Here is a 25,269-nt window from a genome sequence, read left to right as displayed (position 1 = left end):
GAAACATTTTCGCGGTCGCGATTCGATTCTAATAGTGCAATCGATTAATCTCGGGTAGTGTTAACGTGAGTCGATTATTGATCACGTGTCATTCGGTCTCCGTTTACAAACAAAACATTTGTAAAATGAACAGGGCACGTCTCATGGCGGACCCTCATCGATAGGACAGCCGCAGTTGGAGTTCAACCAAATAACGCTGCGAACCTGAGTCGATCAGGGCGCGATGAGGACTCGATTCGTTGATAATCGATTAATCGAGTGGCGGTCACGTGGTCGGCGCGGGGCGTGGCCTGTGGGCGTGGCCTGTGGGCTATGGGCGTGGGATGTGGGCGTGGCCTGTAGGCTGTGGGCGTGGCCTGTGGGCTATGGGCGTAAGATGTGGGCGTGGCTTGTAGGCTGTGGGCGTGGCCTGTAGGCTATTGCGTGGGATGTGGGCGTGGCCTGCAGGCTGTGGGCGTGGTGACGTAGGCTGTGGGCGTGGCCTCACTTGACGCGCGGCTGGGCAGGTGGAAAGCAGCAGCGCCTCGATCTTGATCCTCATCTTCCTCAATCTCCCTCCTACATCTTGATCCTTCTCCTCAATCTTCCTCCTCCTCAATCTTGATCCTCCTCGTCGGCGATCTTCGTCGCTACCCGAAGGGCGATCTTCGACCTTCGCGTTGTGCCGCCTCGACTCGCCTCTCGTGCCCCCTCCCTCCCTCCCCCCGTGCGGACGAGCGGCCCCGCCATGGGAGCGTGCTGCTCCTGCACTCGGCAGCGCGAGCGTCCCCGCAAGAAGAGGTGAGTCGGACGCTGAAGCCCCACGCGGGCCCCGTGTGAGTTGGACGCTGAAGCCCCACGCGGGCCCCGTGTGAGTCGGACGCTGAAGCCCCACGCGGGCCCCGTGCGAGTCGGACGCTGAAGCCCCACGCGGGCCCCGTGTGAGTTGGACGCTGAAGCCCCACGCGGGCCCCGTGTGAGTCGGACGCTGAAGCCCCACGCGGGCCCCGTGTGAGTCGGACGCTGAAGCCCCACGCGGGCCCCGTGTGAGTTGGACGCTGAAGCCCCACGCGGGCCCCGTGTGAGTCGGACGCTGAAGCCCCACGCGGGCCCCGTGTGAGTTGGACGCTGAAGCCCCACGCGGGCCCCGTGTGAGTCGGACGCTGAAGCCCCACGCGGGCCCCGTGTGAGTCGGACGCTGAAGCCCCACGCGGGCCCCGTGCGAGTCGGACGCTGAAGCCCCACGCGGGCCCCGTGTGAGTCGGGCGCTGAAGCCCCACGCGGGCCCCGTGTGAGTCGGACGCTGAAGCCCCACGCGGGCCCCGTGTGAGTCGGACGCTGAAGCCCCACGCGGGCCCCGTGTGAGTCGGACGCTGAAGCCCCACGCGGGCCCCGTGTGAGTCGGACGCTGAAGCCCCACGCGGGCCCCGTGTGAGTCGGACGCTAAAGCTCCGCAGTATAAACACTGGGGAGGGGTTGGTGGTGACCATTGTTATAATTACTGTAGGTGTGGGCCAGCATAGGTGTGAGTATAATCGTCGCCTCCTCATCCCACAACTTCTCCACGGTGTCGCGTTTTATTCGAGTCACTCTACTGCTGGATGAGGACCCCCCCACACCGTGTGGGTCGTGGGGGTTATTTGACCATACTTCACCACTCTGGGCAGTGCGGGGTTGTGAAGGCGGGGGACAGCATAGGTGTGGAGTATGTAAGTGCAGTACAACGATGTTTCTGCACAGACCTACAGATCACATTGCAGCCCCCGCAGTCTCCAGCAGCTGCTGTGATCAGTGGTCGCCGATCCAAGCTCTGATCGCGCTCATTCACAGTGACAACAAATGCTGCTTCTGAGAATCCGTACTTTCATCAGCGTTGGAGCAAACAAATACATTGGGCAGGTTGTTATCACTGTCTCATCGCCAAAGTCGGGCTTGCTTGAACCAATACTGGTGATATGCAAGGCCGTAATTATTATATATATTGGGGGGGGGGGGGGACACATCCCCCCCCCCCCCAATATTCAAATATGCTCAAAATGTCCCCCCCAATATATTGCTATAAAATAGATTTCTGTTTATATGATTGTGGTTATGGTTGTACTTTATAAATCCCTAATCTCTGCCATTACATACAATGAAACAAGAAAAGATCAAAAATAAAAAAACAGAGCAATGTAATACAATACAATATTAGACATTATTGTTAAAAATACATAAAATTTAAATCCCACGTGTTAGTGAATTTTTTTCAATATTTTAGGCAAGAAATTCGTTTTCAAATTTAGATTTTGTTTCTGGGGGTTGACCCCCTGGAAGATTTGGTCCCCCCCAATGTTGACTCCATGACTACAGCCTTGGTGAAATGCCACACGTTTTATGAGATTGAGATCCATTGCTTGGACGAACTCAATGCTGACATTAAAACCGAATCACTTATTGCAGATATTGTAAGAAGCACCGCTGCAGGCATAACCGTGCCAAGAATGGCATTGATGACCACGCCGATGCATCCTCTCCCACCACCAGCGAACGCTCGGCGTCACCGGTGGTGCAGGAAGGTGCAGCCACCTCGGGCTCGTGTGGAAAGGTAAGAATCATCACCATCATCGTCTCACACGAACACAACATCTCGTGCATTCAGCCACATGGTAACCGACATAGAACCATCCACCGCGGAGATGAAATTATAAAATAAGTTTGTGTGTAGGTGCCAGCTGGACTCTTTTTCATTGTCGGACTGAGAGAATTATTTTGAATTGTTGGACTCTGAAAGGGAGTGACAGATTGGGGAGGCCTTCATCCAACATCAGTTTGACTATGGCTGATGATTATATAACTGACAATTGTTGAATGATTCCTCTGTCATCATATCATCACCAGCTATTTTCTATCCACTTCCAAATAACGGCCCGACACACATCACCACTCCCCATCACATTCACGCAATGCCTCAATGTTTCTGGCTCCTGCACGAGCACTGAACTCATTGCTCCATCTCCGCGGTGGCCGTCCTCTTTCCATTTTGGCTGCCATTCAATTACCAACCCCGTCCATCTGTTCTCGCAATGTATCCTGCACAATCCAGGTTCATCGGAACGGCTAATTGCATGGTTCAAACGTGACTTTCTACGCGTCTTGGTGCACACTTTAGCTTGCGCTCCCTTATCTCTGCACTACACGTGTGCACTCTCTATCTAGTGCGTAAACCATGAACGTGATTCCCTCGACAGGAGGCGCCGGCAGAGTGCCAGGTCATTGTGCCGCTCTCCCCACTTGACATCGCTGGACGACCATTGCCCGATGGGGATGTCGAGCCCCCCCACGCCTCCGCTGAGAAACCCCTTCTCCTGGTCGAGGAGAAGGTACCCAGCGTGGAGGAGGCGGAGCGACGCGACAATGAGCCGGAAGTCAGGTAGGGAGGGGAGTGGGAGATGCAGCAGTAGCGGTGGGTGCTGGGGTCTGGTTAGGGAGAACCAGTCGTCTGGACAGGCAGTTAGACAATTACTGTAGGTGTGGGCCAGCATAGGTGTGAGTATAATCGTAACCTCCTCATCCCACAACTTCTCCACGGTGTCGCGTTTTATTCGAGTCACTCTACTGCTGGATGAGGACCCCCCCACACCGTGTGGGTCGTGGGGGTTATTTGACCATACTTCACCACTCTGGGCAGTGCGGGGTTGTGAAGGCGGGGGACAGCATAGGTGTGGAGTATGTAAGTGCAGTACAACGATGTTTCTGCACAGACCTACAGATCACATTGCAGCCCCCGCAGTCTCCAGCAGCTGCTGTGATCAGTGGTCGCCGATCCAAGCTCTGATCGCGCTCATTCACAGTGACAACAAATGCTGCTTCTGAGAATCCGTACTTTCTTCAGCGTTGGAGCAAACAAATACATTGGGCAGGTTGTTATCACTGTCTCATCGCCAAAGTCGGGCTTGCTTGAACCAATACTGGTGATATGCAAGGCCGTAATTATTATATATATTGGGGGGGGGGGGGACACATCCCCCCCCCCCCCCAATATTCAAATATGCTCAAAATGTCCCCCCCAATATATTGCTATAAAATAGATTTCTGTTTATATGATTGTGGTTATGGTTGTACTTTATAAATCCCTAATCTCTGCCATTACATACAATGAAACAAGAAAAGATCAAAAATAAAAAAACAGAGCAATGTAATACAATACAATATTAGACATTATTGTTAAAAATACATAAAATTTAAATCCCACGTATTAGTGATTTTTTTTCAATATTTTAGGCAAGAAATTCGTTTTCAAATTTAGATTTTGTTTCTGGGGGTTGACCCCCTGGAAGATTTGGTCCCCCCCAATGTTGACTCCATGACTACAGCCTTGGTGAAATGCCACACGTTTTATGAGATTGAGATCCATTGCTTGGACGAACTCAATGCTGACATTAAAACCGAATCACTTATTGCAGATATTGTAAGAAACACCGCTGCAGGCATAACCGTGCCAAGAATGGCATTGATGACCACGCCGATGCATCCTCTCCCACCACCACCGAACGCTCGGCGTCACCGGTGGTGCAGGAAGGTGCAGCCACCTCGGGCTCGTGTGGAAAGGTAAGAATCATCACCATCATCGTCTCACACGAACACAACATCTCGTGCATTCAGCCACATGGTAACCGACATAGAACCATCCACCGCGGAGATGAAATTATAAAATAAGTTTGTGTGTAGGTGCCAGCTGGACTCTTTTTCATTGTCGGACTGAGAGAATTATTTTGAATTGTTGGACTCTGAAAGGGAGTGACAGATTGGGGAGGCCTTCATCCAACATCAGTTTGACTATGGCTGATGATTATATAACTGACAATTGTTGAATGATTCCTCTGTCATCATATCATCACCAGCTATTTTCTATCCACTTCCAAATAACGGCCCGACACACATCACCACTCCCCATCACATTCACGCAATGCCTCAATGTTTCTGGCTCCTGCACGAGCACTGAACTCATTGCTCCATCTCCGCGGTGGCCGTCCTCTTTCCATTTTGGCTGCCATTCAATTACCAACCCCGTCCATCTGTTCTCGCAATGTATCCTGCACAATCCAGGTTCATCGGAACGGCTAATTGCATGGTTCTAACGTGACTTTCTACGCGTCTTGGTGCACACTTTAGCTTGCGCTCCCTTATCTCTGCACTACACGTGTGCACTCTCTATCTAGTGCGTAAACCATGAACGTGATTCCCTCGACAGGAGGCGCCGGCAGAGTGCCAGGTCATTGTGCCACTCTCCCCACTTGACATCGCTGGACGACCATTGCCCGATGGGGATGTCGAGCCCCCCCACGCCTCCGCTGAGAAACCCCTTCTCCTGGTCGAGGAGAAGGTACCCAGCGTGGAGGAGGCGGAGCGACGCGGCAATGAGCCGGAAGTCAGGTAGGGAGGGGAGTGGGAGATGCAGCAGTAGCGGTGGGTGCTGGGGTCTGGTTAGGGAGAACCAGTCGTCTGGACAGGCAGTTAGACAATTACTGTAGGTGTGGGCCAGCATAGGTGTGAGTATAATCGTAACCTCCTCATCCCACAACTTCTCCACGGTGTCGCGTTTTATTCGAGTCACTCTACTGCTGGATGAGGACCCCCCCACACCGTGTGGGTCGTGGGGGTTATTTGACCATACTTCACCACTCTGGGCAGTGCGGGGTTGTGAAGGCGGGGGACAGCATAGGTGTGGAGTATGTAAGTGCAGTACAACGATGTTTCTGCACAGACCTACAGATCACATTGCAGCCCCCGCAGTCTCCAGCAGCTGCTGTGATCAGTGGTCGCCGATCCAAGCTCTGATCGCGCTCATTCACAGTGACAACAAATGCTGCTTCTGAGAATCCGTACTTTCATCAGCGTTGGAGCAAACAAATACATTGGGCAGGTTGTTATCACTGTCTCATCGCCAAAGTCGGGCTTGCTTGAACCAATACTGGTGATATGCAAGGCCGTAATTATTATATATATTGGGGGGGGGGACACATCCCCCCCCCCCCCCAATATTCAAATATGCTCAAAATGTCCCCCCCAATATATTGCTATAAAATAGATTTCTGTTTATATGATTGTGGTTATGGTTGTACTTTATAAATCCCTAATCTCTGCCATTACATACAATGAAACAAGAAAAGATCAAAAATAAAAAACAGAGCAATGTAATACAATACAATATTAGACATTATTGTTAAAAATACATAAAATTTAAATCCCACGTGTTAGTGAATTTTTTTCAATATTTTAGGCAAGAAATTCGTTTTCAAATTTAGATTTTGTTTCTGGGGGTTGACCCCCTGGAAGATTTGGTCCCCCCCAATGTTGACTCCATGACTACAGCCTTGGTGAAATGCCACACGTTTTATGAGATTGAGATCCATTGCTTGGACGAACTCAATGCTGACATTAAAACCGAATCACTTATTGCAGATATTGTAAGAAACACCGCTGCAGGCATAACCGTGCCAAGAATGGCATTGATGACCACGCCGATGCATCCTCTCCCACCACCAGCGAACGCTCGGCGTCACCGGTGGTGCAGGAAGGTGCAGCCACCTCGGGCTCGTGTGGAAAGGTAAGAATCATCACCATCATCGTCTCACACGAACACAACATCTCGTGCATTCAGCCACATGGTAACCGACATAGAACCATCCACCGCGGAGATGGAATTATAAAATAAGTTTGTGTGTAGGTGCCAGCTGGACTCTTTTGCATTGTCGGACTGTGAGAGAATTATTTTGAATTTTTGGACTCTGAGAGGGAGTGACAGATTGGGGAGGCCTTCATCCAACATCAGTTTGACTATGGCTGATGATTATATAACTGACAATTGTTGAATGATTCCTCTGTCATCATATCATCACCAGCTATTTTCTATCCACTTCCAAATGACGGCCCGACACACATCACCACTCCCCATCACATTCACGCAATGCCTCAATGTTTCTGGCTCCTGCACGAGCATTGAACTCATTGCTCCATCTCCACGGTGTCCGCCTTTTTCCTTTTTGGCTGCCATTCAATTACCAACCCCGTCCATCTGTTCTCGCAATGTATCCTGCACAATCCAGGTTCATCGGAACGGCTAATTGCATGGTTCAAACGTGACTTTCTACGCGTCTTGGTGCACACTTTAGCTTGCGCTCCCTTATCTCTGCACTACACGTGTGCACTCTCTATCTAGTGCGTAAACCATGAACGTGATTCCCTCGACAGGAGGCGCCGGCAGAGTGCCAGGTCATTGTGCCGCTCTCCCCACTTGACATCGCTGGACGACCATTGCCCGATGGGGATGTCGAGCCCCCCCACGCCTCCGCTGAGAAACCCCTTCTCCTGGTCGAGGAGAAGGTACCCAGCGTGGAGGAGGCGGAGCGACGCGACAATGAGCCGGAAGTCAGGTAGGGAGGGGAGTGGGAGATGCAGCAGTAGCGGTGGGTGCTGGGGTCTGGTTAGGGAGAACCAGTCGTCTGGACAGGCAGTTAGACAATTACTGTAGGTGTGGGCCAGCATAGGTGTGAGTATAATCGTAACCTCCTCATCCCACAACTTCTCCACGGTGTCGCGTTTTATTCGAGTCACTCTACTGCTGGATGAGGACCCCCCCACACCGTGTGGGTCGTGGGGGTTATTTGACCATACTTCACCACTCTGGGCAGTGCGGGGTTGTGAAGGCGGGGGACAGCATAGGTGTGGAGTATGTAAGTGCAGTACAACGATGTTTCTGCACAGACCTACAGATCACATTGCAGCCCCCGCAGTCTCCAGCAGCTGCTGTGATCAGTGGTCGCCGATCCAAGCTCTGATCGCGCTCATTCACAGTGACAACAAATGCTGCTTCTGAGAATCCGTACTTTCATCAGCGTTGGAGCAAACAAATACATTGGGCAGGTTGTTATCACTGTCTCATCGCCAAAGTCGGGCTCGCTTGACCCAGTACTGGTGAAATGCAAGGCCAATATTCAAATATGCTCAAAATGTCCCCCCCAATATATTGCTATAAAATAGATTTCTGTTTATATGACTGTGGTTATGGTTGTACTTTATTAATCCCTAATCTCTGCCATTACTTACAATGAAACAAGAAAAGATGAAAAATAAAAAACAGAGCAATGTAATACAATACAATATTAGACATTATTGTTAAAAATACATAAAATTTAAATCCCATGTGTTAGTGAATTTTTTTCAATATTTTAGGCAAGAAATTAGTTTTCAAATTTAGATTTTGTTTCTGGGGGTTGACCCCCTGGAAGATTTGGTCCCCCCAATGTTGACTCCATGGCTACAGCCTTGGTGAAATGCCACATGTTTTATGAGATTGAGATCCATTGCTTAGACGAACTCAATGCTGACATTAAAACCGAATCACTTATTGCAGACATTGTAAGAAGCACCGCTGCAGGCATAACCGTGCCAAGAATGGCATTGATGACCACGCCGATGCATCCTCTCCCACCACCAGCGAACGCTCGGCGTCACCGGTGGTGCAGGAAGGTGCAGCCACCTCGGGCTCGTGTGGAAAGGTAAGAATCATCACCATCATCGTCTCACACGAACACAACATCTCGTGCATTCAGCCACATGGTAACCGACATAGAACCATCCACCGCGGAGATGGAATTATAAAATAAGTTTGTGTGTAGGTACCAGCTGGACTCTTTTGCATTGTCGGACTGTGAGAGAATTATTTTGAATTTTTGGACTCTGAGAGGGAGTGACAGATTGGGGAGGCCTTCATCCAACATCAGTTTGACTATGGCTGATGATTATATAACTGACAATTGTTGAATGATTCCTCTGTCATCATATCATCACCAGCTATTTTCTATCCACTTCCAAATGACGGCCCGACACACATCACCACTCCCCATCACATTCACGCAATGCCGCAATGTTTCTGGCTCCTGCACGAGCATTGAACTCATTGCTCCATCTCCACGGTGTCCGCCTTTTTCCTTTTTGGCTGCCATTCAATTACCAACCCCGTCCATCTGTTCTCGCAATGTATCCTGCACAATCCAGGTTCATCGGAACGGCTAATTGCATGGTTCAAACGTGACTTTCTACGCGTCTTGGTGCACACTTTAGCTTGCGCTCCCTTATCTCTGCACTACACGTGTGCACTCTCTATCTAGTGCGTAAACCATGAACGTGATTCCCTCGACAGGAGGCGCCGGCAGAGTGCCAGGTCATTGTGCCGCTCTCCCCACTTGACGTCGCTGGACGACCATTGCCCGATGGGGATGTCGAGCCCCCCCACGCCTCCGCTGAGAAACCCCTTCTCCTGGTCGAGGAGAAGGTACCCAGCGTGGAGGAGGCGGAGCGACGCGACAATGAGCCGGAAGTCAGGTAGGGAGGGGAGTGGGAGATGCAGCAGTAGCGGTGGGTGCTGGGGTCTGGTTAGGGAGAACCAGTCGTCTGGACAGGCAGTTAGACAATTACTGTAGGTGTGGGCCAGCATAGGTGTGAGTTGGTGTGTGTGTAGGTTTTAGTGAGTGTTGGTGGGATGGAGTGTAGGTGTGAGTGAGTGTAAGCGTGAGCGAGTGCAGGTGTGAGTGAGTGTAGGTGTGATGAAGTGTAGGTGTGAGGGAGTGCAGGTGTGAGGGAGTGCAGGTGTGTTCTTTGTGTAGGCTCATGTATGAGTGTGAGTGTCAGCTAGAGCTCGTGTACAATGGTGTTGGTTCCGGCTAGCGTAAGGGTACGTAGAATGACACTAGCGAACACTTTTGTGATCATTTGTTGTTTTGTTTCAGCTCTGAAAATGTTATCCTCGAGATCATCACTGAGGAATTCTGCTCTGGAATCATGGTGAGAGTCTTGGTGTAGCGAGTTTAGAGTCTCAGCCTGGTCACCAATTATCACGTAGCATTTGTTATGCCACTTGCTTTGGTAGTTTGGCACAGCAGTTTGCACGCTGCGCTGCGAACCCAGCAACCTCAGTTGGATTCCCAGCAAAGGCTAGATTCATTGGAGGGGGCTATCAGGGCTTCCGGACTGTACGTTTGTAACGACGTTTCAAACGTGCGGCATAGCCCGAACACGCAACCTTGGCACCCATCTACACGACAATCCGGCATATCCTGCTGACGGGACTCGGATCATCAACACCGGCCCAGAGATTCCCTGATGGAAAACATTGGTCCCACAAGCTCATAGGCCGATGAACTAAAACGTTAATTTCTCCATAGGCTGCGAAACAGATACGTGTCCTTTGATTTTTTTAAGTCGGAACATTCATCAGCTATGAGAATGCATTTGGCGGCACACCCTTATAAAACACAGCGTGGTTTGGTGCGGTTTGCTGTCTGCAGAGCATCGGAGATGGTGGCGAGGATGCACCGTGCCTGGCACACGAGTGCGAGCCGCTGGAGCAAGGTGAGGCGTCGTTCCCTCTATTATAACGGGTTGTGTGTGGATCCCCGGTTATAATGGACCGTGTGTGGGACCCTGGGAATTATGACCCATATGTGGAACCCTGGTTTTAATGGGTGGTGTGTGGGTCCCTGGTTATAACGGGCTGTGTGTGGGTCCCTGGTTATAACGGGCTGTGTGTTGCATCGTCTGCCACAGCGGGTGGAGAGTGGGCGGAGAGCAGCGTCCCACAGCGCCGCCACGACGAGCTGCAGCGCCACTTGGCGGAGACGGTGGAGAGCCTGAAGGAGCTCAATGGCAGCCAGGACCTCGAGGTATGCGGGAGGTCATGGGGTCAATCCCGATTCTGACAACTACTGTATACTTGCAGTTCACATATTCTCTCCTCATGGTTGCGTGGATTTTTCTCCAGGTCCTCCGATTTTTCCCTCCACATTTCAGAGACGTGTTTTAGAGTATTTGGCTGCTATAAATATCCATGCGATATTTCACTAAGTGGAGCTAGCAGTTGTAGCCGAGTCTCTTCTGAAAAAGTGCTATATAGCTCAGTGGGCCTTACCTGGTTAAATAAAACTAGTGTTAGTTTAATAGTTGAGTTTGAATAGTGTGAGTGTACCTGTGTGTGTGCGCGATGGGCAGACCAAGGTCATGAAGTTCGAGCTGGCCAAGGCCTCATCAATACCCGTCAACCAGATCTCCAACACATCTGGTGAGAGCCGTCCCCTCCCATCTCTCTTGAAACGTCGAGTCTCAGTCTGCCCCAGCTCCCGCAGTGTAAACGCACAATCAAGCAGCTTGCATGGCAGTCATTGTGTCACGACTGCGATAGTGCAGCGCTATTATATAACACACGTCCCCCTGTTTCTACCTGGGCCCCCCCCCCCCCCCCGTGTCCTCGTGTGCAGGTTCTCACCTGCGCGTCATCACCGACAAGCTGGACTTGCTGTTGAGCGGCAAGGCCGTCGTGTCGGGCACGCGCTCCACCAACGTGTCGGACCACCCGCAGGGCCTGCTCTATGTCCTGCACCGGGTGACTGAGAGGCTTGTGGTACGTCGACATGCCCCCTCGCAAAGCCCCGCCTCTTGCCTCGCATTCAAATGCATTTCACATCCACGCACCTCCACGTTACCACCGTCGTCATCGCCGTCATCCACCGACATCTGCTTCTCACCTTTGCCTTGTGGTCGCTGCTAGGATCAATTGACTTGAATGTGTTTTCATTTATTCTCACGGTTCATTCATCGATGCTTCTTATACCAGAAAGCCACAATTCGTCTCATTAATGCTTTTTTTCAATGGGGTTCCTCTTGCAAAATGTTGCACGTTTAATTGGGAAAGCTAAATGAGAAAGATTATTTATCACAAACTAAATAAGTGCAGCAAATTGGTTTTCTTCGGTTGTTCCGGTTTTTTCACCTCACCCTCACTCCCCCTGCGTCTCTGCCACTACAGAAGCAGTGCGAGGAGGAGGTGGGGTGGAACCACGCGGCGGCGTTCCCCATCGCGGCTGTCACCGTGGAACTGTGGCACCGGCACCCAGCCATCGGGGAGCTCCTGTTCGCTGAACTGCTGAGCAAGTGCCCCTACTTGGCCCCTTTCTTCCCTCGTCCCACGCCTGGGCAGAGCCAGGAGGACGCTTTCAGGTGAGGGCACTGGGGACATGGGGTGGGGGGTGGAGGGTGAGGAGTGAGCGGTGAGGGCTATGGGTGCACATGGCGTGTGCGTGATGCCCGTGTCTCCCCCCATCACCCGCAGGATCCTCGGTCACCGCTTCGAGGATGGGACACTAGAGGACGAAGACTTGTTCCTCCAGAGAATGTCGGGCATGGCGCGCCTGTACGCGGCCATCGTCTCTGCACCCGTGTCTCCCTCCAGTGGCGACAAGGTAGCCTCACCTTGCTCCAAGAATCAGACCTCACTCTCTTCGTCACGTACAGTTTGGTTCGCTCTGCTAGGCTACGTGTGACATTGTATGCATGCGATTTGCTTAAATCATAAGCCATTGGCTCCGTGTAGCGCAAGTACGAGAATGGGATTTTAAATTGACGAATCCCTCCCACCCCTACCCCACGCGCGTTGTGTGCGTGATTCGCAGAGCCACCCCCACGGCGTGAGTCACGGCTGGTCCTGGCTCACGCGGGTCCTGGATATGGAGCCCATGGCCAATGTCACCCCCACCGTGCTCTTCCGCTTTCTGGAGGTACGCAGGAGAGCACGCACGAGAGCACACTCGCATGAGCACACAGCTCGCTCACACAGCGCACGCACGAACACACGGCGCACACACACGAGCACACGCACGAGCACACAGCGCACAAGCGTTGTGATAGAGACGAGGCTGCCCTGTGACTTGTTGACGTGCTCCTGGCGTGTGTGAGCAGGTGGCAGGCAGTGCCATGGAGGTTGCATACGGCGATCAGCTCTGGGAGCTGCTCGATGTGTTAAGGAAAGAATACATCCCAAGGTACCTCTCACCCAGTGGCAGAACCTAGTCACCATCTCACCTTCACAGAGCCATTTATATTTGCACGTGTTCCTTGCATTTACGCCTGAAGTCGCGATTTTCTTTCTGTTTTTATGTTGTGGCAATAGACTGAATCACCTCGTCAAGTCGCCAGCTAATATCAAAGTAGCATTGCACTTGGACAAAGAGAAGGGTCCTTACACAGCCGTAACTTTCCCCTGCGGATCATAAACTCTGGCTCTTGGAAGACTCTTCACCAGCCCAGTTTTGCACCCACAGCAATTGGCAGGGAGGCAGTAGCGATGTGATCGACGTGACTGAAGTCAGCTGTCGACAGCAGGCTCCCGTGACAGTGTGTCTCTGAACGAGCTTCAAGCTGTGGTTGGTGATGCTCACCGGTTATGGACTGGAGCCGGGAGTTTGTAAGAATCGATGGATGTGCAACTAAACTCGCTGCGTCTGTTCTTGTCCTGCAGAATCGAGAAGGTGTCCACCCCGCAGCAGATGGGAGCTGTGGTCAGACTGAGGCTGTTCCTCGAGGTACCGGCTTTGACGACACAACTTTGACACATGCATATATTTTCCAGTGTCGTTGTCAAGACTCGCACAGCAATATGTGTAACATTACCTTAAGTCATAACAGCTGCGGAAGTTGACATCACGTAATGATATCTGAAGTCACTCAGGAGCTCCCTTTATCCATACTCGCAGCAATAGCCATCTTATCCTGAGTGGGCACATTGCGAGTTGGTCAGGAGACGTCAGTACAGCAGCGGATTTAACTTAACTATGCGGAGCTGTGTTTATCCAAATATGTTATGGGTTTTCTCCGGAGACTCTGGATTCTTCCCAATCGACAAACTTGCCTTCACGGAATTCGCCAAACATCCCAAAACAGGGCCATCCTGAAGTAGTGTTAACACTCAATGTGGCCGAAGTTACATTCATTCGGGGCATAGTTAGTACCATGTGTGTGGGTGTAATTATTGTCAAAGAATTTGTAAGTACATGTCAATCACATGAATGTTAGAGTTCGAAAATCCAAATTAGATGAAAACCTGAGTTGAACAAAGGTATTTTTCTTTGTGAAGTTATCTGTGACCAGGATAATACCTTTAACTCGCTACACTTGAGACTCCGGTTTAATCACAGGTGGCTGAAACCTCAATTCAAACCCAGGATCTGAGTGGTGCTGGCTTTGCACTCAAACACATAATTAGCCCCATATCCACTTAGTCACTTAATGCAAATTTTTCCGTGTCGGGAAGTTGGGAAACACTTCCCAGAAATAAATTAGTAATTCTCCTTTCATCGTGGCATGCGTACACACAAAGGGAGGGTTAATCGTTAATTGCCTGAATCACCAGGTCTCCCCTTCACACGGGGTTTCGAGTACATCATCAGGGATGTGTGCCAGTCCTACCCCAGGCTTGTGTATAACTCACAAATGACATCATTCCCAACCGCATTACACCAGGGATAGTGGGTGAGGTCATTACAATCATCGACCTCACACCTGAATGGGAGGAGCAGGAGGATGGGTGAAAGGTGATTGGCCAGGAGGGTTGAAGGGGAAAGGCAGGGAAGGGTTGAGGGAAGAGCTCGATGGTGGATCGGGACATTTGCCAGGCAACTCTTCACGCGTGTGCCGGACTGATCAATAAACACACAAATAGAACAACCACGCACGCGTCTAGAACTTCTCTACAAGTTCGGTTTGGGCTGAAAAAGCCTCTGACCGGCGTGCATTGCTTCCTGCACAAGAATCATCAGCTACATTAAAATAACTTTGTAAAATATTCACGTTAACAGCACTCAAGAGACCAGAGCCGAGGCATTCTATTGGCACGCTGCCACTGGTTGGCCCTTCAAACCCCACGTGGGGCTGCTGGGCTGCCAGGAGTGTCCACATTAATCCCTGTGTGTGTGTGTTGTGTTTGCCTGCAGGACTGTTTTGTTAATCGGGAGATTCCTTTGCCAAGCGGGCATCTCTCAGAAGAATTTCGGAAGGCTTAACAAGATCACCTGTACATTATGTAAATATATATTTTTTATGTAAGTAAAACCCTACGTGTTCAACTGTCAATTATTTATTCGTAAATGAAATAAAAATCCTGAAATTGTTACATTTTGTCATGGTTGCTTGTGTAATGTAGGAATTTGGGCGGGAGACGACTTGACGGGTAGCACACTTTTATTAACACCAACTCACTAACACGTGTGACCAACTGCAGCCTATGCTACGCGGTTCCCCCGGCTACACACACACGGGCTCTTACGCCCCGTAGCTTCTAGGGAACCCACCCCAACTGGGGTCTGGGTCTCGACCACTGGGTCCCACAGCCTCGCCCTTACAAGGACGTCAGGCCGCGGGTCCCACGGTCTCGCCTCTGAGCCGCACAGGGTCCCAGCCCGTACAAGGACAGCGGGACTAGGGGTCTCAGGGCCCTGTCTCTTCCAACTCCGTCTTCGATCTTCACTGGTTAACAACTCCCCGAGCGCTCCCGCGCATCCCCCTTTATAGTGCTCCGCTCCCGGGGAGACGGAGCCCATGCGGACCTCGATTAGAGCACCCACCCCAGTTGACCAATCAACACGCGCTGCCACACGATCCTTTTTCCCATCTTGTGTCAGTGCACACAACCACTCACCACGCGCAGGGCACATGATCCATCACTGTCAGCGCGCGTCACCACTATACCACGCGATGTAGCCACACCCGACGCGCTCACACACGCTCCCCCCTTGTCAGCGCGTACCGCCACTACACTTGTATGCAATATCTACAATGGTTTGTGTTCCTGGTGTGTAAACAGAAAAAACTAACTGCAAAACACGCACAAATAATCACGAAGATGAATAGCAAAACAAAAACTCACTGGGCATGACGCACCAACCGGGCCTTGATATGGGAAAAGGCAGCGGCAATAACCACGATGTGTTCATTGCCCTTTGCTGAAGGCTACCGAATGTTTGCAAGGCTCAACCAGGACACACAGTGAGTTGGTCGCCCCTCTATCTGTCCCCCTCCTACTTTACATAACCATGCCTACACTGCCAACTGTTAATATACTCTGCCCACTGATCATAGGCCTTACTAGTCCATCTATCAGCAACGCCGGAGGACCCAGAGAAAAATCCGGGCTTCCACGGCGTTGGGGGGCGCAACCGTCGGAGTGGCAAAGCCTGCCCGATAATAATCCTATACGATGCAACTCTCTTTGTCCCGCGTTGAAATAATCGTGTCAGCTGCGTTGCAAAAACGAGACTAACGCGACGAGGCGAAGTGGATGTGGCCGAAATGACTCCCAACGATTGGTGGGAAATGGTGCACCGCGTGCATCATCACCACCATCACCACCACCGCAATCACCACCACCATCACCACCGCCATCACCACAGTCATCACCATCACCACCACCATCATCACCATCATCACCATCACCACCACCATCATCACCATCATCGCCACCATCATCATCGCCACCATCATCATCGCCACCACCATCGTCGCCACCACCATCATCACCATCATCGCCACCATCACTCTACCACAACCGTTCTCATCAAACAAGCGGAGGGTGAGGGGGGGGTAGGGGGTTGGGGGGGGTAGGGGGTGTGGGGGGGGGGGCTCGGCTCTCCCAGGAGGCCGTCAGAGCTGCCTCTTCAATAACGAGGTCGATCCTGGGGGGACACCCCGGGACAGGTGGCAACCCGAAGCAGACAGTCCCTGCATGCGTTCACCTCGCCACCTCCGCACGCCGAGAGATTCGGGCGAAGGTTGCGGATTCTGGGACTCTGGAGTCGAGATTTATCATCTCAGGGAGGGAGGGGGGGTGAGAGTCTGCCTCGTTCGTGCCGTCTCGGTTGCGTCGTTTTGTCCGATTGTTCGTGTCGTTTGTTCCGTCTGCGTTGGTGGTGTCGGTGTCGTTCCGTCTGCGTTGGTGGTGTCGGTGTCGTTCCGTCTGCGTTGGCGGTGTCGTTCCGTCTCGTGATTCCCGAGCCGACTGTCCAGCAACTCTGTTCGTTGCGGGTGCCTCCGCGTGCCGGGTTAAAAGTAATAAGAAGAATCGACACTCGTTCGCGGGCGTGAACATACTCTATGCAACATACCTGGAGCCAAAAACTAATCAATGTAAATAATCGATAATTAATCGATGAATAATCGTTACCCCCGTTTTCTCCGGAGTATAAGACACGATCCGGGAAGTAAGACACCACTCCAGATGTCTTCCCGGTATAAATAAAGTTAACACCGTACACAGCTACCGGAGTATAAGACGCACTCCCAAACTTTTGCTTTAACGTAGCGTGACGGGGGGGGCAGGGGGGGGGGTTATTGAGTGCGTCTAACAATCCCGAGATTATTCTCATCGTCTATCCCTGGGCTGCTGGGGGGGGGGGGGGCTAGGAAGGGGGGGGGTGATGCTGTGAAGGAGCGAGGTGGAGGCGTGTGCACCACACACACGCGTCCTGTGTATTTGTACATATCGCAGCGAGACGAGGTGCTGTTGATGACGACGGGAACAATCGAGCATTGCAAGGAACTAAAAGAGGATGTGGGGATGATTGATGACCTTGGGTGGTGGCCTCGGTTCTTAACTAGCGGGACATGACGTGAGGTCACCACTTGTGAGTCAGTGTTGCGAAGGCCAGGGCGGGGGTGGGGTTTAATGTTTGCGTAAATATTACAATGCCTCGCGTGTGCGTGGGGTCTAGTAGGAGGAGGGAGGAGATGATGAGACGTCAACCAGCCGGAGAGGCGGTGAGTGCCGTAGGCTTTGCACGGACCGACCAGGAGCAGAACTAAACTATTTTGTCAGTGTTATTGTATACCAGGTAAGCCCTCTGGCTCTCACAAAGCAGATGGCTCGACGAAGTGGCTGCTGATATCATCGCGAGTCAATGTGTTGCTGCACAAATAATACTCGAAACCCCGTGATGTTGATTCTAGAACGTGGAGGGGAGAAGCCGGAGACAAACAAATGCACGCGACCGCGGGAAGAGAGACACCGCAAACTCCAAATATACAGCAGGGTTCAAGGTGGGGATCGAACCCACGGCATCCTGCATACCAGCGAGGAAGTTAACATCTCCTAGCTACCGTGGCAGCGAGCGCGGGGGCACGAGGTGCCACCCCCTCCCCCCGCTGGTGGCCAAAGCTACGAGCTGGGCCCCCCCCCCTTGACAACCACTATGATATTTGATTTCAACAAGGGCGTCAAATAACAACAAAAACTTGAGAACTCTGTTTACATTTTTTTATGAAAAGTATTCCATTTACGTTCCACGTTTTATTTCAATTCAGTTAAGAGCAGTAACGTAATGCTACAAAGAGGTGACTCCGACTACGGAGCTGTAGTGGCTGCATTGTGTAGATGGAGCGCCTCCTACAGCATTAAATGTTCGCGACCTTGAGCGTACGGAAGATGTGGTTAGGGCAAGAGGAGCCGCGATGTCTAATAATAGCCTCTAGGGTGCGACTGTGCGAGACAAACCAAATATTGGGGCCTCACCTTGCTGCACCCGCTGAGCTGATAATGTAGTCACTACACCACTGATAATGTAGTTACTACACCACTGATAATGTAGTCACTACACCACTGATAATGTAGTTACTACACCACTGATAATGTAGTCACTACACCACTGATAATGTAGTTACTACACCACTGATAATGTAGACTGATAATGTAGTCACTACACCACTGATAATGTAGTCACTACACCACTGATAATGTAGTCACTACACCACTGATAATGTAGTCACTACACCACTGGTAATGTAGTTACTACACCACTGGTAATGTAGTCACTACACCACTGGTAATGTAGTCACTACACCACTGGTAATGTAGTCACTACACCACTGGTAATGTAGTTACTACACCACTGATAATGTAGTCACTACACCACTGATAATGTAGTCACTACACCACTGGTAATGTAGTCACTACACCACTGGTAATGTAGTCACTACACCACTGATAATGTAGTCACTACACCACTGATAATGTAGTCACTACACCACTGATAATGTAGTCACTACACCACTGGTAATGTAGTCACTACACCACTGATAATGTAGTCACTACACCATTGATAATGTAGTCACTACACCACTGATAATGTAGTCACTACACCACTAATAATGTAGTCACTACACCACTAATAATGTAGTCACTACACCACTGATAATGTAGTTACTACACCACTGATAATGTAGTCACTACACCACTGATAATTTAGTTACTACACCACTGATGATGTGGTCACTACACCACTGATAATGTAGTCACTACACCACTGATAATGTAGTCACTACACCACTGATAATGTAGTTACTACACCACTGATAATGTAGTTACTACACAACTAATAATGCACTGTGTAACAATTTGTTTTTGTTCTTGGGCAGTAAGCCCACCAGTTCATCTTAGTTCCAGCTGCCTAAGTGCATATATATCTGCATTTTTCTGAGATGGCATTAAGATGCTGCAAGCATCCGGCAGACGCATTTTGCTATATCTGTGGCCAATTTTTCAAGACAAGAGCGAAAAAGTACTCTGTGGAAGCATCTGCTAAGATGTGTGAGGCCGACAAGACATATTTCGGCATGCCTGTCGGGGATCAAGACAAACCCTGGGCACCTCATTTCACCTGTGAGCAATGCAACACAAACTCTGGAAGGTAAGATGGACAATTGTTGCTCAGGATTTTATGTTGTGAAATTTGTTTAAAAAAATTACATTGTAAAAGTTTTCCAATGTTTATTTCTCGATTTGAAGCTTTCGTGACTGCAAGGATTCATACTCTTAGTTCTTTCGGTAAAGTCACGTAGGTAAAAAATGAAATAAAAATTAATAAAAATAAAACAATAAAATCAAGACGTTTCGGAGGCAACACAAGTCTCCGTCATCAGGTGGGACCGTTACAGCCAGATTAGCTGCATCAAGTGAGGCAGAGATTCCAAGATGCAAGCCCTTAAATACAAGTTGGTGGGGGAGGAGAGGAGGGGGAGCTTATCAGAATGTGGTAGCCAATGAATGGAACGTATCGGGAGGGAGGGGGGCGGGGCTAAAAGAAGGCACTAAGTGCTGCGTAGAACGTATCGGGAGGGGCTAAAAGAAGGCACGAAGTGCTACGTAGGCGTCGGCGACGTGGACGTGTTTGTGTGAAAGTAACTATTGTTGCACATGCTAACGTATTGGACGAGGAGGGGGGGGGGGGGCTAAAAGAGAGTACGGGGTGCAAGTGTATGTGGACATGTATATGTAGAGGTGTTACGGGAGGGCAAACAAACACACCGGGCGTGGTTATGCCCGTACGCGAAGAGATGCTTACATCCACGTCCGCACTGTTTAGCCTGGGGGGCAAATACGGCGCTGGGATTCCCCACGGCCCCACCCCTCGGTGGGGGAGTTGCTATATAAGGCGGTGAGCCGGAGGGCTCGGGGTTCAGTGTTCAGCTTAAACCAGCGAAGAAAGAAGACCGGCTAGATAGGCCCTGGGACTCCCCTGGTTCGCCGTCCTTCTCAGGACCGACTAAGGCAAGCCAGTGGCGTGGCCCCGAGAGCCCAGAGCCGATGTTCTTCTAAGAGCCGGTCTGGGGATTCAGGGTGCCGTAATCCCAGCTTAACCAGAGCTGGGTCAGCTAGCCTCCCCTAGCCCTGTAGTGGAGAACCTAGGAGTAGGCTAGTCAGGACAGAGATTGTGGGATCTCCCTGTTAGACGGGTGAAGGGGCCGATACCCCTTCGAGTGTTGTATATCTCGGCCTGTAATATACAACTGTGGTCAATAAATAAGTGTGCCTCCGACTACGTCGTCCAAGTCTCCTTGAACCTACAACTGGCGTCAGAAGTGGTCTTCTAAGGATGGATACGAGACGAACGGCTCGTACCAGGGAACCGGGGGAGGAGGACACCTCGGCCGACTCAAGAGCCCGAGATTGCTGAAGGCGAATCCGACCAACCGGGGCCGAGTCCACCCACACCGCAACGGCAGTACGGGTGGGGACCGTCGGTTGACGGACTGCGGCTGGCTCACTCCCGCCTGGCGGAGCTACTCTACGCGGCAGCCGCCACGTTTGGGGAAATCACTCGCCTGGGGGCTGGAGGAGCTGCACGGGGCGAAGTCGGACGACACGCGACACCAGTTCCTGCCATTTCAACGGGGCTGGAAATCGGATTTGCCGCCATCAATACAGTGGGTGCTGAGGGCGGGGCCGGGCTACGTCAGGTGACCGACATTCGCCAACCAGAAGTCGCCAGGTCATCAATAGCGGCCAGCTCGTCACGAGCAGTACAACCGCCGATGGCGCCCTCCCTTCCCGCCGATACTGTGCGGTTTGGCGGGAACGACGGGGCGCAATCTACGGCTGCGGATGCCGCGTTCCAGCAGCGATTGCCGCCCCTCAAAGAGTTTGTGGGGGAAGACGGTGACTGGGGAGCCTTCCGAAGACGGTTCCTCGCTCACCAAGAAATGTCACAATGGACGGATGACGAAGCACTACGCGCGCTACCGGCGATGCTCGACAGTGACGCCCTCGCTACCCTCACCTCGGCGCCAAGAACGGCGCGCGCCACGCTGAAAATGGCGCTTCAACTCCTGTCTGCAGTCTACGGACCACCTTCTGACTGCAGACAGCTGTTTTACAAACGCCAGTGGGGCGCCAAGGAATCGCCCCTGGCATACCGCACAGCTCTCCTGGCCCTGGCGAAGGCGGCTTTCCCGCGGATGGACTGAGGAAGGGGTGGATGCCATGGTGGCAGAGAAGATATTGCTGTTGGCGGACGATTTGGACATTGTCGTCTTGGCGCAAGACGACAAGGAGATGTGTTCCCTGCGGGCCACGCGGCACATCCACGCAAACTTGCTGTCCCAGCGTCGCAAGGCCAGCAAGGCGGCGGCCAGGCATACCGTGGCTGCAACCACCCTCCCATCGGAAGAGGTCTGCGCTGTGGGTCGCCCGACGGAGTGGAGATCCGGGGGACGACCAGCTTGGGACGGACCGAGCCGCCAGGATCAGCCCAAGCCGTCTGGGGCGCCTCAACCCAAGCCTCACCAGTGTAGTGGTGATACGCGCTGACAGTGGGGATTGTGGGGTAGCGCGTGGTGATTGGCTGTGTGCCGGTGACGCGCGCTGACGGTGAGGGATCACAGGGCAGCGTGGGGTCATGGGTTATGTGGTGGTGATTGGCTGTGTGTTGGTGACGCGCGCTGACAGGGAGTGATCGTGTGGCAGCGCGGGGCGATTGGTTGTGGAGTGGTAACACGCGCTGGGGAAACGGATCGTAGGAACAGCGCGCCGTGATTGGTCGACTAGTGGGTGCTCACATCGCGGTCCGCAAGAGGGCTATATAAGGCGGTGCGCACGGGCGCTCGGGGAGTTGGTGACCAGCGAAGACTGAAGACGGCGGAGGAAGAGATAGGGCCCTGCGGCACCTAGTTCCGCTGTCCTTCTAAGGACCGGGGCTGTGTGTGACCCAGAGGCGGGACCCTGGGACCCGGAGCCGAACGTCCATGTGAGGGCCGGCTCGCGGAACCCAGAGGTTGTGACCCACCCCCAAGCTTGGGGTGGGTCTGTAGGCTCCATGGACATTACGGGGCTGGAATGCAGTGTGAGCATGCAGTGTGAGCATGCAGCGTAAGCTATAGTAACTACACGTGTCAGTGGAGTGTGTAGCAGGAGAAGTAGTGACCACAGGTGTCAGTGGAGTGTGTAGTGTGAGAATAGAGACCACACGTTGTATCGTAACAAGTCAAGATTTAATAAAAGAGTGTGCTACCCGTCAAGTGGTTTCCTGCCGTCATTCCGAATACTTCAACTGGCGTCAGAAGTGAAACAGTCTTCCAGGCATGGATACAAGGAAGACCCGTCGGACTCACGGGAATGACCGCGAGGATAACCTTGACGACTCGGGCCAGCTGGCATCGGGGGGAGAGGACGAGGAAATGCCGACGCCGCAGGACCCTCCAAGGGCGCCGGACGAGCGACTGAGGACCGAGGCCGTACTCCGCGAGGCGCACTCCCGTCTGGCAGAGCTGCTGTTCGCCGCCGCGTCCATCCTGGTAGAAATCAACACAGCGGGAGGAGCGGGGACGTCGACGGACATTCAGCAAGCGCGGCCCGCAGATTCCCGCCAAAATGACTTGGCGATTCCCGCCATTTCAACTGCGCGGCCATCTTTTGGCGGGAACGGCGAGCAACACGTGGCGGCGGTTCTCCACGCGCGCCCGCTCACGTCATCAACGCACGCCGCGGACCGCCATCAGCCGCCCGCCATTGGGGCCGCCATCTTGCAGACCGACGGTGCGGCAGAGAGGAACCACGTGGCAGAGGACGACTTCATTTTCCAGCAGCGCCTTCCCACATTGTCAGCCTTCAAGACGGAGGGCGGGGACTAGGGCGCATTCCAGCGCAGGTTTCTGGCGCATCAGGAGATGTCGGCCTGGTCCGACGCTACGGCGCTGCGGGCACTGCCTGCCATGTTGGACGACGACGCGCTCGCGGCCTTCAGGTCCGCACAGAGGTCGGACCGCTCCACGCTCAAGGCGGCGCTGGGTCTCATGGCCAAGGTCTACGGACCTCCCTCGGCGTGTCGCCATCACTTTTATGCCCGACGGAAGGCAGACACGGAGACCGCCCTCGCCTACCGCACGGCGTTGTTGGCTCTCGCTGACGCCGCGTTCCCTCGTATGGACGAGGAGGGCCAGGACGCGATGGTCTTGGAGCAGCTGCTCAAATTGGCGCAGGACCTGGGGGTCCCTATCAACACGGCCGACGAGGTCGATATTTCTTCGTTGCGGGTCGCAACAAGTATACAGGCGTACGAGGTCCTCCAGCGTAAACAGGGGGCCGTCTGCACTGCTGCCGTGGCCTCAGCTCCGGGCCCGGTCGTCACCGAGCCCCAAGTCATCGGCCCACGGGAGGAGGCGTTCACCGCTGGACGACCGGGGGACTGGAGGTCGGGGGGTCGTTCGCCTCTGCGATCGGCCCGCAAGCCGGAGCAACCGAGACCTCCGACGTCCCTCATCACGTGTTACAACTGCGGCCTCCGGGGCCACGTGGCGTCCGGTTGCCGCGCTCCTCGTCAGCGCGCCTTGGGACCTCGGCTGGACGACGACCAAGGCCCCAAGTCATCCCTACTACCCCCGGCAAGTCGCGGCACTTCACATGCTCGGCCTACATGCACGACACACATGGGCCGTCGCGTTGCGGCGGAGGAAGGCCGGTTAGGGATCGGGGATTCGGTTCGGCGAGGTGGGTTCGTGCGGGACCGAGGGGACATTGAATGGTCTGAGTTGGGGCACAGGATAGTGGCTGCGTCGGCGGGATCATCGGTCGTTACGGGATTCATTGACGGGGTCGAGGTCAGGGTGTTGGTGGACACAGGGGCGTAGGCGACTATTATATCAGACCTCATTTACAACATTCTCCCCGTCCAATGTAGACCTCTGCTCCCGGTGGACGTGCCATTTTACGCGGCAAATGGGGGCTCGTTGGGCATTGTCGGCCAAATTAGGGCGTCCATTTGCATTGGAGATATTAAATTGTCGGGACCCGTTTTCGTTTCTTCTTCCTTAGCGGTCCCTTGTCTGTTGGGCACAGATTTCTTGGCTAAAATGCCCATTAAAATTCTCATCGATCAGCGTTGCATTGAGTTACCATCGGGTCGCCGTATTTCATTTTTGACGAATCCTACCGAAATTCGGACGGCGTGCGCTACGATACAAGCGCTGGCGACGCAGACCGTGCACGTGCCCCCGGGTTCACAGATGTTAATTCCCCTCCGGTTGAGAAAACCATTGGTTGGAGAGACCTCGGAACGAGGCATGCTTTTGGGTCCTTCTAATAGGGCTGTGGGGGGTCTCTATTTGTCGGTGGCTCACACTTTGGTTCGGGCTGACAGGGACCCATTCGTGATGGTTTTAAACGCTGGTTCGCGGCCGGCCGTTATTCAGCAGGGCACTGTACTAGCTCACGCGGCACGGGTCCCTGCGGAGGAGCGCCTAGTTGCACAGGTTGACCCAAGCCCGACGCAGAACAATCCATCGAGGGAGGACCTTGAATGGGTCGATTCGCTGTGCGCGGACTCGACCCATTTGTCAGCGGTACAGTTGGGTGCGCTGCGTGCGTTACTGATTGAATTTTCGGACGTCTTCAGTAAGCATAAATATGACATTGGGTGCACGGACCTGTTGCACCACCACATTGAAACAGGCGATGCGGCACCGGTCAGGCTAAATCCCTTCCGGCTGAGTCCTGTTGAAAAGGAACACGTTCAGTCGGCCGTTAACGATATGCTGGCGGCCGACATTATTTCGCCTTCTTCCAGTCCATGGGGAGCACCTATTGTGCTGGTTAAAAAGCAAGACGGGTCCTTGCGATTTTGCGTAGATTTCCGTCGCCTGAATAAGATATCCGTGGCTGAC

The 25,269-nt window shown here is 52.7% G+C and overlaps 1 protein-coding gene across 2 annotated transcripts; it reads left to right on the top strand.

Moving 5' to 3' along the window:
* The first annotated feature begins 497 nt into the window (after nt 1–497).
* LOC133342739 (mRNA export factor GLE1-like) lies at nt 498–14,950 on the top strand. 2 transcript variants are annotated; one of them, XM_061552093.1, is made up of 20 exons: nt 498–780; nt 2,422–2,566; nt 3,210–3,391; nt 4,425–4,569; nt 5,213–5,394; nt 6,424–6,568; nt 7,213–7,394; nt 8,375–8,519; nt 9,164–9,345; nt 9,750–9,804; nt 10,308–10,371; nt 10,567–10,682; nt 11,008–11,077; nt 11,274–11,416; nt 11,822–12,012; nt 12,125–12,254; nt 12,465–12,569; nt 12,751–12,833; nt 13,310–13,373; nt 14,781–14,950. In XM_061552093.1, the coding sequence occupies exons 1-20, from the start codon at nt 728–730 to the stop codon at nt 14,847–14,849; spliced, it is 2,451 nt and encodes an 816-aa protein (XP_061408077.1). In that variant the 5' UTR covers nt 498–727; the 3' UTR covers nt 14,850–14,950. The 2 variants fall into 2 exon arrangements, with proteins under 2 accessions (XP_061408077.1, XP_061408078.1); XM_061552094.1 differs by lacking the exons at nt 2,422–2,566; nt 3,210–3,391.
* The last annotated feature ends 10,319 nt before the right edge of the window (nt 14,951–25,269 follow it).

Source organism: Lethenteron reissneri, chromosome 15, assembly GCF_015708825.2.
Source record: "Lethenteron reissneri isolate LAM-NWPU_2019-01 chromosome 15, ASM1570882v1, whole genome shotgun sequence".
NCBI lineage: Eukaryota > Metazoa > Chordata > Hyperoartia > Petromyzontiformes > Petromyzontidae > Lethenteron > Lethenteron reissneri.
Note: the sequence above shows the minus strand (reverse complement) of the source record. Positions and strands in the feature narration are given on the sequence as shown.